Raw genomic sequence first — 14,077 nt, 5'->3', positions numbered from 1 at the left:
AACATCAGGATTATTATAATTTTTTTTTACACAAGAAAGCAAGCTAGCAAGGGCTGCTGTGCATCGGTGCACGATTCATAATGTTTTCCTCGTTTTGCTAAATATCTTTGAGTGTCGCTAACATTTCACAGTTATGACTTGAATTGCAATTTATTTAACCCAGCTGGTTCTATCATTTCAGAAGATACGTTAAGGTGAGTGGAATATTTACATGATTGACATATCAATGGTGTCAGTAATTAGCTAGCTAGCTATAGCTAGCCGTCATAATTGGCAATATTTTGTAATCGACACACATCTCAGATTGTAATCTCATGTAGGGGGTCTGCCTGTGGAAAACTCTGCTATCAAGATTGCCAGGTGGAATAGCTATAGCTGGCTAACGTTGCTCGCACACTATTGTTTGTTCAGTGTGGTAGCCAGCGGCAACAGCAGCAGAGATTGACAGAACCCTGTAAAATACAGACGTAAATAGTAGTTAGGCCTATGTTATTTGTACACCTGCAGACATTCAACATATTTTTGACAGCGTTGTTGGTGTGATCATATAAATATAATGCTTTAGGATGTGATAGTTACTTACAGTTAATTTGTGACTGGATTAACATTCTATGTTGTGGATTGTTCTCTGTGTGAATGTCTGACAGCTCATTTGCATCCCTCAGATTGTAGAATTAGGCAGTTTTCTGCAGTGTAATGACCCCAATAAGCAGCTCCATCATTCCCTAGTTCCAGTACTGTCAACACAAGCACAAATCTCTAAGCTGAGGACTGAAAACTTTCCATTGGGAGTAAAGAGACACACAGCAGTGGCAGTGTTGCCCAGAGAAAGATCACAAATGAGCAGAAACAACAAACATTTGGAGTCTGTGCAGTTTGCCAATTGCCAGGCCTGTGCTGCAGACACAGAGGCTAAACCAGTCTCGAGGACAGACGGCAAAGCTTATTATCTGGGCAGAGCAGAGGAGACTATTTCCAAGCTGAGAAGATTTGGGGGTTGCCATAGAGACCGCCTGCTCTGCCTTACTTTTTTTTACCCCCCAGATAAAGAGCTTAATTGTTCTGTTTTAAAATACATTTTTAATGGGTTAATCTGAGATTGAGAAAAACCCATATTTATATGGGTTTGTTCCAATATGTCACTCTGTACTTTACCTTTGGCTCCCGAGTGGTGCAGCGGTCTAAGGCACTGCATCTCAGTGCTAGAAGCATCACTACAAACCCTGGTTCGATTCCAGGCTGTATCACAACTGGCTGTGATTGGGAGTCCCATAGGGCGGTGCGCAATTGGCCCAGCGTCGTCTGGGTTAGGGCTTGGCCAGGGTAGGCCATCATTGTAAATAAGAATTTGTTCTTAACTGACTTGCCTAGTTAAAATAAAAATGTAATAAAAGCAAAGGTAGCCTAGGTAGTCGACAGCCTGTTGATTTGGCTGGAAATCGTCCCTACTCTTTTCCAGTTCCACACAGCCTTTCTTTGACTTTGATGGCATGCTGCCATATGCCGATCAATGATCTCATTAATACTGGTTGACCTCGTGTTCCCCTGTTGGCATTATGACATTTCTTTCATTCCATCTGCGCCGCTGCTTGTGAAGAGGGATCACACGTACTCCCACTGCATAATGACAACAAAGGGGCGGTATTGTAGGCCAAACGGCAGGCCACAGTGACGGTCCCAGCACTAATAATTGATTATCAGGCCATACACATTTAAGTGTTTAACGGATGCCCCTCTTCACTTTTCAACTTTTTTGTTGTTGTTGTTGTTGTTGAAAAATTGTACTGAGAAATTGCCACGATTTATAGGAAAATGAATGTCCTCAAGCTTCCAGTAAAGAGAGACACAACATTCCCTTTCGGATTATGGCTGAACTTTCTCTTTTAGTCTCTCCTAAAATATCTTGATTAGGTTGCTAGGTGTTGAACTAAGGTTTCTATAGAGCAGGGGTGGGCAACTGGTGGCCACCCCTTTAAAAAAATGATGCTGAACTGTCTGGGTCTCAACTTGCTGTTGAGAGTTACAATAGAATACACAAAGTGCAATTTAGAAATGTGGTTGTGCATCAGCAGTTTCTCTTATGTCAGTCACTCAATTAGCCCATGTAAGCTAAAACAATTTTGATTGGTAAATGAGTCTTGCCAGCTATCTAAACTTGTAGTAATCATGGTTGAATTACTGACCGGGGGGGGCATTGATTTTTCTTAGTCACTCTCACTCCGATATCATTAAAAACTGTAAACATTTCTCTACAAGTTCCTTGGCGTCCACATCACTAACATGGTCCAACCACACCAAGACAGTCGTGAAAACGGTACGACAAAACCTATTCTCCCTCAGGAGACCGAAAAGATTTGGTTTGGGTCCACAGATCCTCAAAAGGTTTTACAGCTGCACCATTGAGAGCATCCTGACAGTTTGCATCACTGCCTGGTATGGCAACTGCTTGGCCTCCGACCACAAGGCACTACAGAGGGTAGCGCATACGGCCCGGTACATCACCGGGGCCAAGCTTCCTGCCATCCAGGACCTCTCTACCTGGCGGTGTCAGAGGAAGGCCCTAAAATTGTCAACGACTCCAGCCACCCTAGTCATAGACTGTTCTCTTTGCTACAGCACGACAAGCGGTATCGGGAGCGCCAAGTGTAGGTCCAAGAGGCTTCTAAACAGCTTCTACCTCCAAGCCATAAGACTCCTGAACATCTAATCAAATGGCTACGCAAACTATTTGCATTGCCCCCCTCCCCCCTTTTACGCTACTGCTACTCTCTGTTATCATCTCTGCATAGTCACTTTAACAACTCTACCTACATGTACATATTACCTCGACACCGGTGCTCCTGCACATTGACTCTGTACCGGTACCCCCTGTATATAGCCCCACTATTGTTATTTACTACTGCTCTTTCATTATTTGTTATTCTTACATTTTTGGGGTATTTTCTTAACTGCATTGTTGGTTTTGGGTGTTTGTAATTAAGCATTTCACTGTAAGGTCTACACCTGTTGTATTTGGCACATGTGACAAATAACATTTCATTTATGTCAAAGTGTAGAATTGCAGGAAATATGATGTAAAACTGCTAATTTCTCTCTGTCCCATAGCAAAATTAGTAGAATCATAATAATGAGGACTAATCCAAATATTCCCTAATGAGTTTGAGAAAATAACATTGATGCATTCAAAGTTGGCCATGCTAAAATGTGCTAAAAATACTTCAAAAAATCAAAATTCAAAATTCAGATTTTACGTGTCCATTTAAAAAAAACTGTAAATCCACTCCACGGTGGCCTATCAACTTGAAACTTGTCGCTACCATGGACATCCCTAAGATAAACCTAACTGAATTTGGTATTGATATCTAAAAAAACAAGGAAACTATTAACAACTCATTATTTTCTTATGTAATGCTTATGCTCAAAATCATCTGCAATCATCTTCTCATCAACCATACGTCAGATTCACTCCAGATATTGTATTTAGACTCATTACATTAGTCTTGAATGGTTCTGAGAAGAAATTGTTGCTGCATTCAAATATGGTCCTACTTTACATATAAATGCATGTTAGCACATATGCTAATGTGAAAAATAATTTTAAAATCTTCTCATTAACCATTTATTCAGATTGACTCCAGATTTAGTATATAGACTCAATGGAATTTGAGAATTATTATTTGCTGCATTCAAAGTCAGCCAAGCTTCACCACTAGATGACTCCATATCACACCAGGGCTATAAGAACTAAACCGATGGATATGGGAACATGAAATTTGGTATGAAAACCTTTTTTTTTTTTAAATAACTATTTTTTTTTTTTTTTTAATCTAAAAACCCTCTTTTTGCTTTGTCATTATGGGGTATTGTGTGTAGATTGAGGAAATAAATCTATTTAATACATTTTTAGAATAAGGCTGTAATGAAACAAAGTGGAAAAAGTCAAGGGGTCTGAATACTTTGCGAATGCATTGTATATGTTCTTTAGAAGCTGTGTGAATATAAAGTCACTGTTACCAGTTGGTGGCACTATAGATTTCATTGGCACCAGTGGCATCATAGGATACTAGAGCAATAACTATTGGTCAAGTGGACTTTGTCTCATGCAAATGAATGTTAGATTTAAATTATGCAGACAAACAATGTGAAATATCGTGATCTGTATATTGTTGCCCTATTATGTGGTCTGAACGTAGTAGAAAGTGGATCTTTTCTTCAGGAAAATGAGAAACAGGCAGTCCTGCCACTTGCATAGGCATCTATCTCAGCAAAAAAAAAAAAATCCTCTCACTGTCAACTGCGTTTATTTTCAGCAAACTTAACGTGTAAATATTTGTATGAACATAAAATTCAACAGACACGTGACTAACAGAAATAGAATGTGTCCCTGAACAAAGGGGGGGAGGGGGGCAAAATCTAAAGTAAGTCAGTATCTGGTGTGGCCACCAGCTGCATTAAGTACTGCAGTGCATCTCCTCCTCATGGACTGCACCAGATTTGCCAGTTCTTGCTGTGAGATGTTACCCCACTCTTCCACCAAGGCACCTGCAAGTTCCTTGACATTTCTGGGGGGAATGGCCCTAGCCCTCACCCTCCGATCCAACAGGTCCCAGATATGCTCAATAGGATTGAGATCCGGGCTCTTCGCTGGCCATGGCAGAACACTGACATTCCTGTCTTGCAGGAAATCACGCACAGAACGAGCAGTATGGCTGAGATTGTAGACAATGACGACAGGCTCAGTCCATTGATGCTGTGACATTCCGCCCCAGACCATGACGGACCCTCCACTTCCAAATCGATCCCGCTCCAGAGTACAGGCCTCGGTGTAAAGCTCGTTCCTTCGACGATAAATGCGAATCCGACCATCACCCCTGGTGAGACAAAACCGCAACTCGTCAGTGAAGAGCACTTTTTGCCAGTCCTGTCTGGTCCAGCGACCGTGGGTTTGTGCCCATTGGCGATGTTGTTGCTGGTGATGTCTAGTGAGGACTGGCCTTACAACTGGCCTACAAGCCCTCAGTCCAGCCTCTCTCAGCCTATTGCGGACAGTCTGAGCACTGATGGAGGGATTGTGTTCTCCTGGTGCAACTCGGGCAGTTGTTGCCATCCTGTACCTGTCCTGCAGGTGTGATGTTCGGATGTACCGATCCTGTGCAGGTGGTGTTACACGTGGTCTGCCACTGCGAGGATGATCAGCTCTCCGTCCTGTCTCCCTGTAGCGCTGTCTTAGGCGTCTCACAGTATGGACATTGCAATTTTTTGCCCTGGCCACATCTGCAGTCCTCATGCCTCCTTGCAGCATGCCTAAGGCACGTTCACGCAGATGAGCAGGGACCCTGGGCATCTTTCTTCTGGTGTTTTTCAGAGTCAGTAGAAATTTCTCTTTAGTGTCCTGAGTTTTCATAACTGTGACCTTAATTGCCAACCGTCTGTAAGCTGTTAGTGTCTTAACGACCGTTCCGCAGGTGCATGTTCATTAATTGTTTATGGTTCATTGAACAAGCATGGGGAAACAGTGTTTAAACCCTTTACAATGAAGATCTGTGAAGTTATTTGGATTTTTACAAATTATCTTTGAAAGACAGGGTCCTGAAAAAGGGACGTTTCTTTTTTTGCTGAATTTATTTATATATAAACTGAATACATTAAGTAATGACTTTAAGAAAACTAACCTACAGCACTAGACTAAATTCACTTGTCATCCTTGTGGTATTGAGAGATAAACATGGTAATACTTTCACTGATTGCACATAAAGGAAGATAGTTCCTACATCAGGGGTGGGAAACTCAGTCCTCGAGGGCCTGATTGGTGTCACTTTTTCTCTATCCCTAGCAAACACAGCTGATTAATCAAATTGCATTCTAAACTGAAGATCATGATTAGGTGATTGTGGAGTCAGGTGTGTTAGCTGGGGATGAGGCAAAACTGTGACACCAATGAGGCCCTCGAGGACTGGAATTGCCCACCCCTGTCCTACATGATAGTGCTTGCTTTATCCAACTAATCTTGTCCTTTCTGTTATTCTGTGAACCCCGTTCATTGCTGCTCACAGCTATATTTTTTTTTATTCGCTCGCTCCCCTCACTTTTCAAAAAAAGAAATCTGTTAAAACATTTAATAAAATGTGTATGGCCTTAGCATTCTGGAGCGCCTTGGCGCTCTGGTGTCCACTTATTCCCCTCTAAGGAAATTCATCCTTGGGCTTTTGGTGTCTTTATAAGGTTACCGGTTTTGCATTCCCAAGGTCTTTCTATGGACGGCTCAGCCACAGAACTGTATTTCTCATGCATTATTAACATTATAAGTTCTGTGAGAGTGGACGCACTTATTACCTGATAGCCCTGTCCTATTTTCTGGGCATGCCTGATGCGTCCTTTGGCTCCAATGGAAACAGCACTCAGCTGGATTTAATTACTTTAATGCCTTGACTTTGCTCCGTGGAGAGGAAGACCATGCGCTGCGCAGGAGTCTCTCTTGATTAGCTTTTTTTTAAGACTTAGATTTGGTTTTTGTCTGTCTCAGACAATAGTCTTTTCATAGGTGAGTTTGGGGTGGGGGGGTTGCAGTATTTAATTGAGATGAGGGCCTTTTCGGGGGGGCGGGGGGAGAGTGGAATTCCACCCTCTTTGTATTTTATTCATGTTTTATTCAGGCATTAGATTATTTAGACAGATAAGAATTTGAAGGGGGAGCTTGATGAGAGGAGGCGTTGTAGGATGGGTGGATGTGGCGATTGAACCCAGGTCTCCGAGGTCGTAGTATATGTCGAGCTGTGAGTGTTACCACTCGACCGTGGGTATTCTATCCCCAAAGAAAGCGTGACCATGATGATATCATCTGCGATATGGATGACCGCACATTCCAAGTTGTTCTTCCTGGTCGTAGTAGTTTTTCACCTGCTTCTGTGTTGCGTGTCTGTCCGTGTGTGTGTGGAAGGCGGGGGCATGCGCAGCTGGAGGTGGCAGTTCTCCAGGATGATGCGTCTGTGCCTGCGCTGGTGCCGGCTGTGCCCTAAGCGAGGGGGTCGACCCAGCAAGCCCCAGAGGAAGCTACGAGAGCTGTGGAGCTACTGGAAGCTGCTGCTCAACTCCCTCTACTTCAACAGCCTCACCAACTCTGACACCTGCCTGGACTGTGTCTTTGAGCCCGTCTACTGGATAGTCGACAATGTGACTCGCTGGTTTGGGGTGGTAAGTCAATGGCTCAATTGTCTGCGCAGATGTACAGTCAAATATTAGTGTTTTATTGTATTTCATTAAATGTAGGCCAGTTAATCAAATCTCCCATGTTCGGTTACATTACCCCTTTTTGCTATTCTATTTCTCACAGTATTTCACCTTTCACGTGCCCTCGTGAGTTTCTCCCTCTGTTCGTGTCCCTCTCTTCTGTTCCCAGGTGTTTGTGTGCCTGGTGATTGCCCTCACCAGCTCTGTGCTGGTCATTGTCTACCTGTGCCTGCTGCCTGTCATCCTCAACACCTACCCGCTGCAGTGGATCGTCTGGCACCTCACTTACGGCCACTGGGTCCTCATGATGGTCCTCTTCCACTACTACAAGGCCACCACCACCTCCCCTGGACACCCACCACAGGTGAGGTGCCCACTCCAATGCCTGCAGGAAAACTGTTTTTGGGAAACACTAGGAAGACAGGGCTATAGATAGGTTTGATTCTGAAATAACTTCATGCTTTCTAGTTCCCTTTTTTCGGCTTGTTGTTTCTCAGGTTAAAAGTGATACACCGTCAGTGTCCATCTGTAAAAAATGCATCGTCCCCAAACCAGCCAGAACTCACCACTGCAGCATCTGCAATACGTAAGTTAAGGACACTCCGACTGTCATCAGATGATGTCATCAAGAAATAAAAAACCTCTACTGGATAGCTCTAGTCCATAGCACAGGTCAATCACACTGAGTGACTTTCTCTTTCATTCCAGGTGTATTCTGAAGATGGATCACCACTGTCGTATCCTTTCTAGACCAACAAACATCTCATCTCTCAGATTCCTTTAAAAGATATGTTTTATAGCATTGTAAAACCCCAGGGGGGACAGTCATACAATTAAATCATCTTGCCTTTTTCCATGTTTTATCTTTTGTTAGATCTGCCTCATTAACTTTGACCTTAACTTGCCTTGTGATGCTAGCCTGGCTCAACAACTGTGTGGGCCACTTCAACCACCGCTACTTTTTCTCCTTCTGCCTGTACATGACCATGGGCTGCATGTACTGCAGCGTCAGCTGCAAAGACATGTTCATAGAGGCCTACAACGCTGTCGAGGTGAGGGAGACCAAGAATGTCAACTTCTTAGAGGTTCTAGGAGGCTTGACACTCTGACTTTCAAAAAGTATTCTGAGTACTGCCATACATGTGACCCAAACACCCTGATTGAGTGAGGCCGCTTGGTTCGTGACTGTTTGGGTAGAGTCTGGCATGTCTTTGCCACATTTTCCTTCTCTTATGTGCTAGATATGGCATGGTCTTTTCATAGAGGTGAGCGAAAGGCCGTACATTCTGAGCAAGCTGTGTAAAGTTCACTGCCGCTAGTTTAGCTAAAGAGAGACGGCAGCCAAGCAAAGACAGCGAACAGACCACAAAGTGTAGGGATCAAGGACATCAGATCACATGACACGTTAACGGCAATGTAATACACTTGTTTATCTTCAAGTCCGCTGAGAAGGCTGGTGGTGTGCAGATAACTGGTGCCGTTGTGTATATAACCAGTCGGATTGTTTCTTATGTAATCTAAAGCCTCCAGGCTCAAGACCACTTACTGTTCTCACACCAATCACTCATGGCAAGATGGGAGTTTATATAGTAATAAAACCTATGGCTCTGAGCCAACACCTCACTGTTTGAGAAATATATATATTTTTATGTTTCAATCGCTCTGACGTATGACATGTGTTCTCTTTAGCGACATAGAAGATGGGAGGTACCATTCTATAATAATCACCCTGGCCCTATAACACATCTAGCCTATAGTTTCCCTTAGCATTATGAGTTGTGTTTGAGCTAGTCAAGGGCACCAACTTGACTGAAGCTGTGGGTGTGTCCCAAATGGCACTTTATTCCCTATGTAGTGCACTACTTTTGACTAGAGCCTTGTGGGCCCTGGTCAAACGTTGCGCACTCCATAGGGAATAAAGTGCCATTCGGGATGCAGCCAGTGTATGAATTGCCATTGTTCCACTAGCGCTTCCACCGCAGTGTGGAAGCCACAGGGGGAGCCAGTGATGGGAGTAGGGCACAGACTGCTCAGTCTCCTTGAGCTCATGACTGGCCAGGTACTACAAAAGGTTCTTGAAACCACTGAACTCAGAACTGGTGCGTTGACTGGAATTAAAACGGCAGATTAATTTGTAGAGGGTCCGCACTGAAAAAAAAAAATATTTTCGGAGTTCTTCTTTTTTGGCCAGGTAATACAGACTGACAGGCTGTAAAGGTCCACTGGGCAGTGCTGGGTCTCACTGTTAATTAACAATCAACATTTGATTGACAACAATTTGTCAATCATCTCCCTGTATAGTATGGGGTTTTATATGTGGACGACTCCACACCAGCATAGTATTGTTGGTACTTGTAGAGTATATTGTTCCAAACTGTCTTTAAATGGCAAGTTTTAATTTTCACAACCAATTCTCTATTTTTGATTTTAAATGGCATGTTATAGAAGGGTCCAGACACCTTTCATGTTTTTAGAAACTTACCCCAAACAGCAAATCACTTCCTTATTCTCAATTTGTAGTATGGGAGCCTGAAAAAACATGAACAGAGGCTCCAAAAACACAAAAAGATGTCCTATTTGGAAACTGCAAAGCTGTCATTATAGTGATGCAGGTCTTTAAATATTGTACACATGAAATTGTCATTCCGAACTTTATCCGCAAAGTTCTATTCCATTTTGTTGCGACTCGAGCGATACCTCTCCGTCCATTCGGCAGGTAATTGCTGAAATAAAGGATACATTAGGGATACAAAGTATATTGAAAGCATGGGGTGCTTCCAGACTTGTAGAATCTATGCCAAGGTGCATTTAAGCTGTTCTGGTGGGTCGTGGTGGCCCAACGCCCTAATAAGATGTTTTATGTTGGTGTTTCCTTTATTTTGGCAGTTACCTGTTGTAGCAGGCTACACAGAGAATGGAACAGTTGGATAGGGAAACTGCTCGAGTCACGCAAAACGGAATATAACGTTTTTTTGGGCGATTTTGGAGCATGTTTTTTTTGGGGCCCCCATACTACACAGAGGATGAGGAAGTCATTTGCTGTTTGGGGTTAGTTTTTCAAACATGAAATCACAAAAGTTATCTGGACCCTTTTATAACATGCCATTTAGTTGTAATAAAAAAAAAAGTTTTATATTGAATAAGTTGATGTGGAAACTTTAAAAAAAATTATAATATTTAACCTATAATTTATCTAAGCAAGTCAGTTAACAACAAATTCTTATTTACAATGACGGCCTACCCCGGCCAAACCCGGACGACGCTGGGCCAATTGTGCTCCGCCCTATGGGACTCTCAATCACGGCTGGTTGTGATACAGCCTGGAATTGAACCAGGGTCTGTAGTGACGCCTCTAGCACTGAGCTGGTGCTTTAGACTGCTGCGCCATTCTAGAGCCCTAATATCAAGACCTACATATTTTATAGCACACTATAAGGAGTATAATGACACCTAGATGTCTGTATCATGTACGGTTCACAAATCATAGGGTCTTACAGGAGGCATGTATAGGTAGCTCTAAAAGGGCTTAAAATGTCAATTTTCTCCAATGGTTTGTGATAAATGTAAAGAGTATGTCAGACATCAGACTTCCTCCCAAGTTTGTTCTGGCAATTCTCACAATCTGAGATGCCTAAAATATTTTCAGCCTACACTGGCATGGAGTCGGCCATGTTTCACTGCCCAGTGAGACTGCAGTCCTCAAGTCAGGCAAAGTCCCCTGTGATTAGTAGTTATTTTTTTAGCTCCCTTGGCTGTGAATGGCTACAGACTTGGCATTTCGTATTTCGCTTCTTTGTCACAAGTTGCAATTGGAGGACTGTAGATGTGCTACTGTTAACCCAGCTACTGTGTTTCCTGTTAGCCTTTTTGTGGTTGGTTGTTCAATCCTGTAGAATACTCAGTGGCATCACATTTACTAATTACAACTGCTGTACATGGATGGTCTTTTCACATGGTTTGGTTTTGCTTTCCGTCTAGAGCTACTATCAGACGCCACCACCACTATTTTCCTTCAGAGAAAAGATGGTCCACAAGAGTGTCATTTTCATTTGGGTGCTAACAAGGTGAGACACATTTGTAACTGCAAAAAAAAGAAGTTGTTGACGTCAACCGCTATGGCTGTTCTATGTACACTATATATACACAACAGTATGTGGACACCCCTTCAAATTAGTGGATTTTGGTTATTTCAGCCACACCGGTTGCTGACAGGTATAAAATCGAGCACCCTGCCATGCAATCTCCATAGACAAACATTGACAATAGAATGGCCTTACTGAAGAGCTCAGTGACTTTCAACGTGGCACCATCTTAGGATGCCACCTTTCTAACAAGTCATTTCATCAAATTTCTGCCCTGCTAGAGCTGCCCCGGTCAGCTGTAAGTGCTGATATTGTGAAGTGGAAATGTCTAGGGGCAACAATGGCTTCACTCGCAAAGTGGTACGCCACACAAGCCCACAGAACGGGACTGCGAGTGCTGTAGCTCGTATAAATCGCCTGTATTCGGTTGCAACACTCACTACTGAGTTCAAACTGCCTCAAGAAGCAACATCAGCACAATAACTTTTCGTCGGGAGCTTAACACAAGCGGAATCACACTTTACCATCTGGCAGTCCGATGGACGAATCTAGGTTTGGCGGATTCCCAGATATTGCTACCTGCCCAAATGCATAGTGCCAACTGTTAAGTTTGGTGGAGGAGGGATAATGGTCTGGGGCTGTTTTTCAGGGTTTTGCTAGGCCCCTTAGTTCCAGTGAAAAGAAATCTTAATGCTACAGCATACAATGACATTCTATACAATTCTGTGCTTCCAACTTTGTGGCAACAGTTTGGGGAAGGCCCTTTCCTGTTTCAGCATGACAATGCCCCCATGCACAAAGTGCGGTCCATACAGAAATGTTTTGTCTAGATCGCTGTGGAAGAACTTGACCGGCCTGCAGAGCCCTGACCTCAACCCCATCGGGATTAATTGGAACGCCGACTGCGAGCCAGGCCTAATCACCCAACGTCAGCGCTCACTAACGCTCCTGTGGCTAAATTGAAGCAAGTCCCAACATCTAATGGAAAGCCTTCTCAGAAGAGTGGAGGCTGTTACAGCAGCAAAGGGGGACCAATTCCACATTAATGCCCATGATTTTGGAATGAAATGTTTGACAAGCAGGTGTCCACATACTTTTGTTCATATTCTCAAATATACCTTTTACCTTTAATTTAGTTTAATATGATCGTGATCGCTGTTTTTCCTCCCTGCAGTTCGGTGGCAGTCGCTCTGGGAGGTCTGACACTGTGGCATGCTATCCTCATCACCCTAGGAGAGACCAGCGTGGAGAGACACATCAACAAGAAAGAGATCAGACGCTTAAAGGAGAAAGGAAAGGTGAGGTTTATTGGATTTACTCATATCAACACGGTGTACCAGTTTGGAATTGGCGAGTAAAGCCTCTCTCTCTTGTAAGGTGTTCCGAAATCCATACCATTATGGGAAGATAAACAATTGGAAAGTGTTGTTTGGTGTGGAGGAGACAAGGTAAGCCCTCCAGATCACCGCAAACTTCTAGACTGTTGTGAAACCTAAATGATTCTTCTTTGAGTTGGTTTGACTTCCTCTTCTCACAGTCACTGGTTGACCAGAGTCCTCCTGCCGTCTAGTCACGCTCCCCATGAAGATGGACTGGTATGGGAATTCCCTCAGGCTCTCACCAGAAGAGACCCAATGACCATCTAACCTCACTACTCACTGCTGCTGGCCAGTTTCTCATCTCCACACTATGGCCCAGAATCACTACTGGCCCCTGGATGGTGGGGTGAACAGAGGACTTCTCTTAGCCTCTGAGGAGTAGACCATTCGGGCTTGATGGTGACCCTTATGTCAAGGCACCTTAATCTGCACTCCGGTCACTGTCATGTGAAGTGTCTTTTTCAACTGTCGTCCTGTCTTGTGAACTGATTGTGTTTTTTTGTACTGGTAGGTATGTTGTCCAAAGTTGACAAAACGTGTGCTTTTTAATTGTACTGAAGTCACCGAAAAAGCAGTTTGGACTTTTTCAGTGCCAACAAAGAGCTTTTCACCAATGACTAGGTTCGAGCTAGATGACCACACACCTTGGCCATTGTCCATCTAGGGGTGAGTAGTCTGGAGACTTTTTGACAGACTTACATAAACAATTCATATTATCGTTCAGGCTCTAGTTAGATCATGGTGCTCATATTACTGAGCAGTGTCCCAGCCAATATCCAGGGGTGACGTAATACTATGGTTGACCCTGTAAAAACAACACATTTCACTGCACCTATCCTGTGTATAGGACAAAACATCCACGTAGGAGCATTAGGAATTGTCAAAAAGATTGCTAATGTGCCTTGTGAAGTTAAATCTTTAACAGGTGTTTTACATTTGTTGGTTATCAGGCACTAATGCAAAGTACAGTTTTACTGGAATATGTCATTTCTAACATTGTCCATTAATTATCTTGCCCACATCACTTATGGAAATAGTTTTCCCCCAGTAGCCATCTTTAAGATCACTTAACCTGTCTTAACATGGTTAAAAGCGCTTGAATGCATGAGACTTCCTCCCAACTGGTCTTGTTTGGCCACCATTTAGATTTCTAATGGTCAGGGGATATTTCTATAGTAGCCAGCCTGTAACAGTAGGGAGGGGCTACCTGGTTGCCATAGTGAAAATGTACTCACTGCTGTGACATGACCAATAGGAGCTGTGCTCCATTATTGTACGCTGCATGTCTGTGATAATGCATTTGATATCAGCTTGTATTGGTTAATATAAAATATTGTTTTTGGAGACTGAAGCTTCTTTTTTGATATTTTGTTGATTTTAAAGCACTCA

General features: G+C 43.2%; 1 protein-coding gene across 1 annotated transcript; it reads left to right on the top strand.

The window, feature by feature from the left end:
- Window positions 1–6: 6 nt before the first annotated feature.
- On the top strand, window positions 7–14,039 carry zdhhc16b (zDHHC palmitoyltransferase 16b). The gene is made up of 10 exons (XM_014179202.3): window positions 7–194; window positions 6,938–7,191; window positions 7,397–7,591; window positions 7,725–7,813; window positions 7,936–7,964; window positions 8,146–8,279; window positions 11,206–11,291; window positions 12,484–12,607; window positions 12,687–12,757; window positions 12,847–14,039. Exons 2-10 carry the CDS (start codon window positions 6,946–6,948, stop codon window positions 12,953–12,955), a joined length of 1,083 nt encoding a protein of 360 aa, XP_014034677.1. The 5' UTR covers window positions 7–194; window positions 6,938–6,945; the 3' UTR covers window positions 12,956–14,039.
- The last annotated feature ends 38 nt before the right edge of the window (window positions 14,040–14,077 follow it).

This window comes from Salmo salar, chromosome 28, assembly GCF_965601325.2.
Source record: "Salmo salar chromosome 28, fSalSal1, whole genome shotgun sequence".
Lineage (NCBI taxonomy): Eukaryota > Metazoa > Chordata > Actinopteri > Salmoniformes > Salmonidae > Salmo > Salmo salar.
This window is presented reverse-complemented; position numbering and strand designations above follow the sequence as displayed.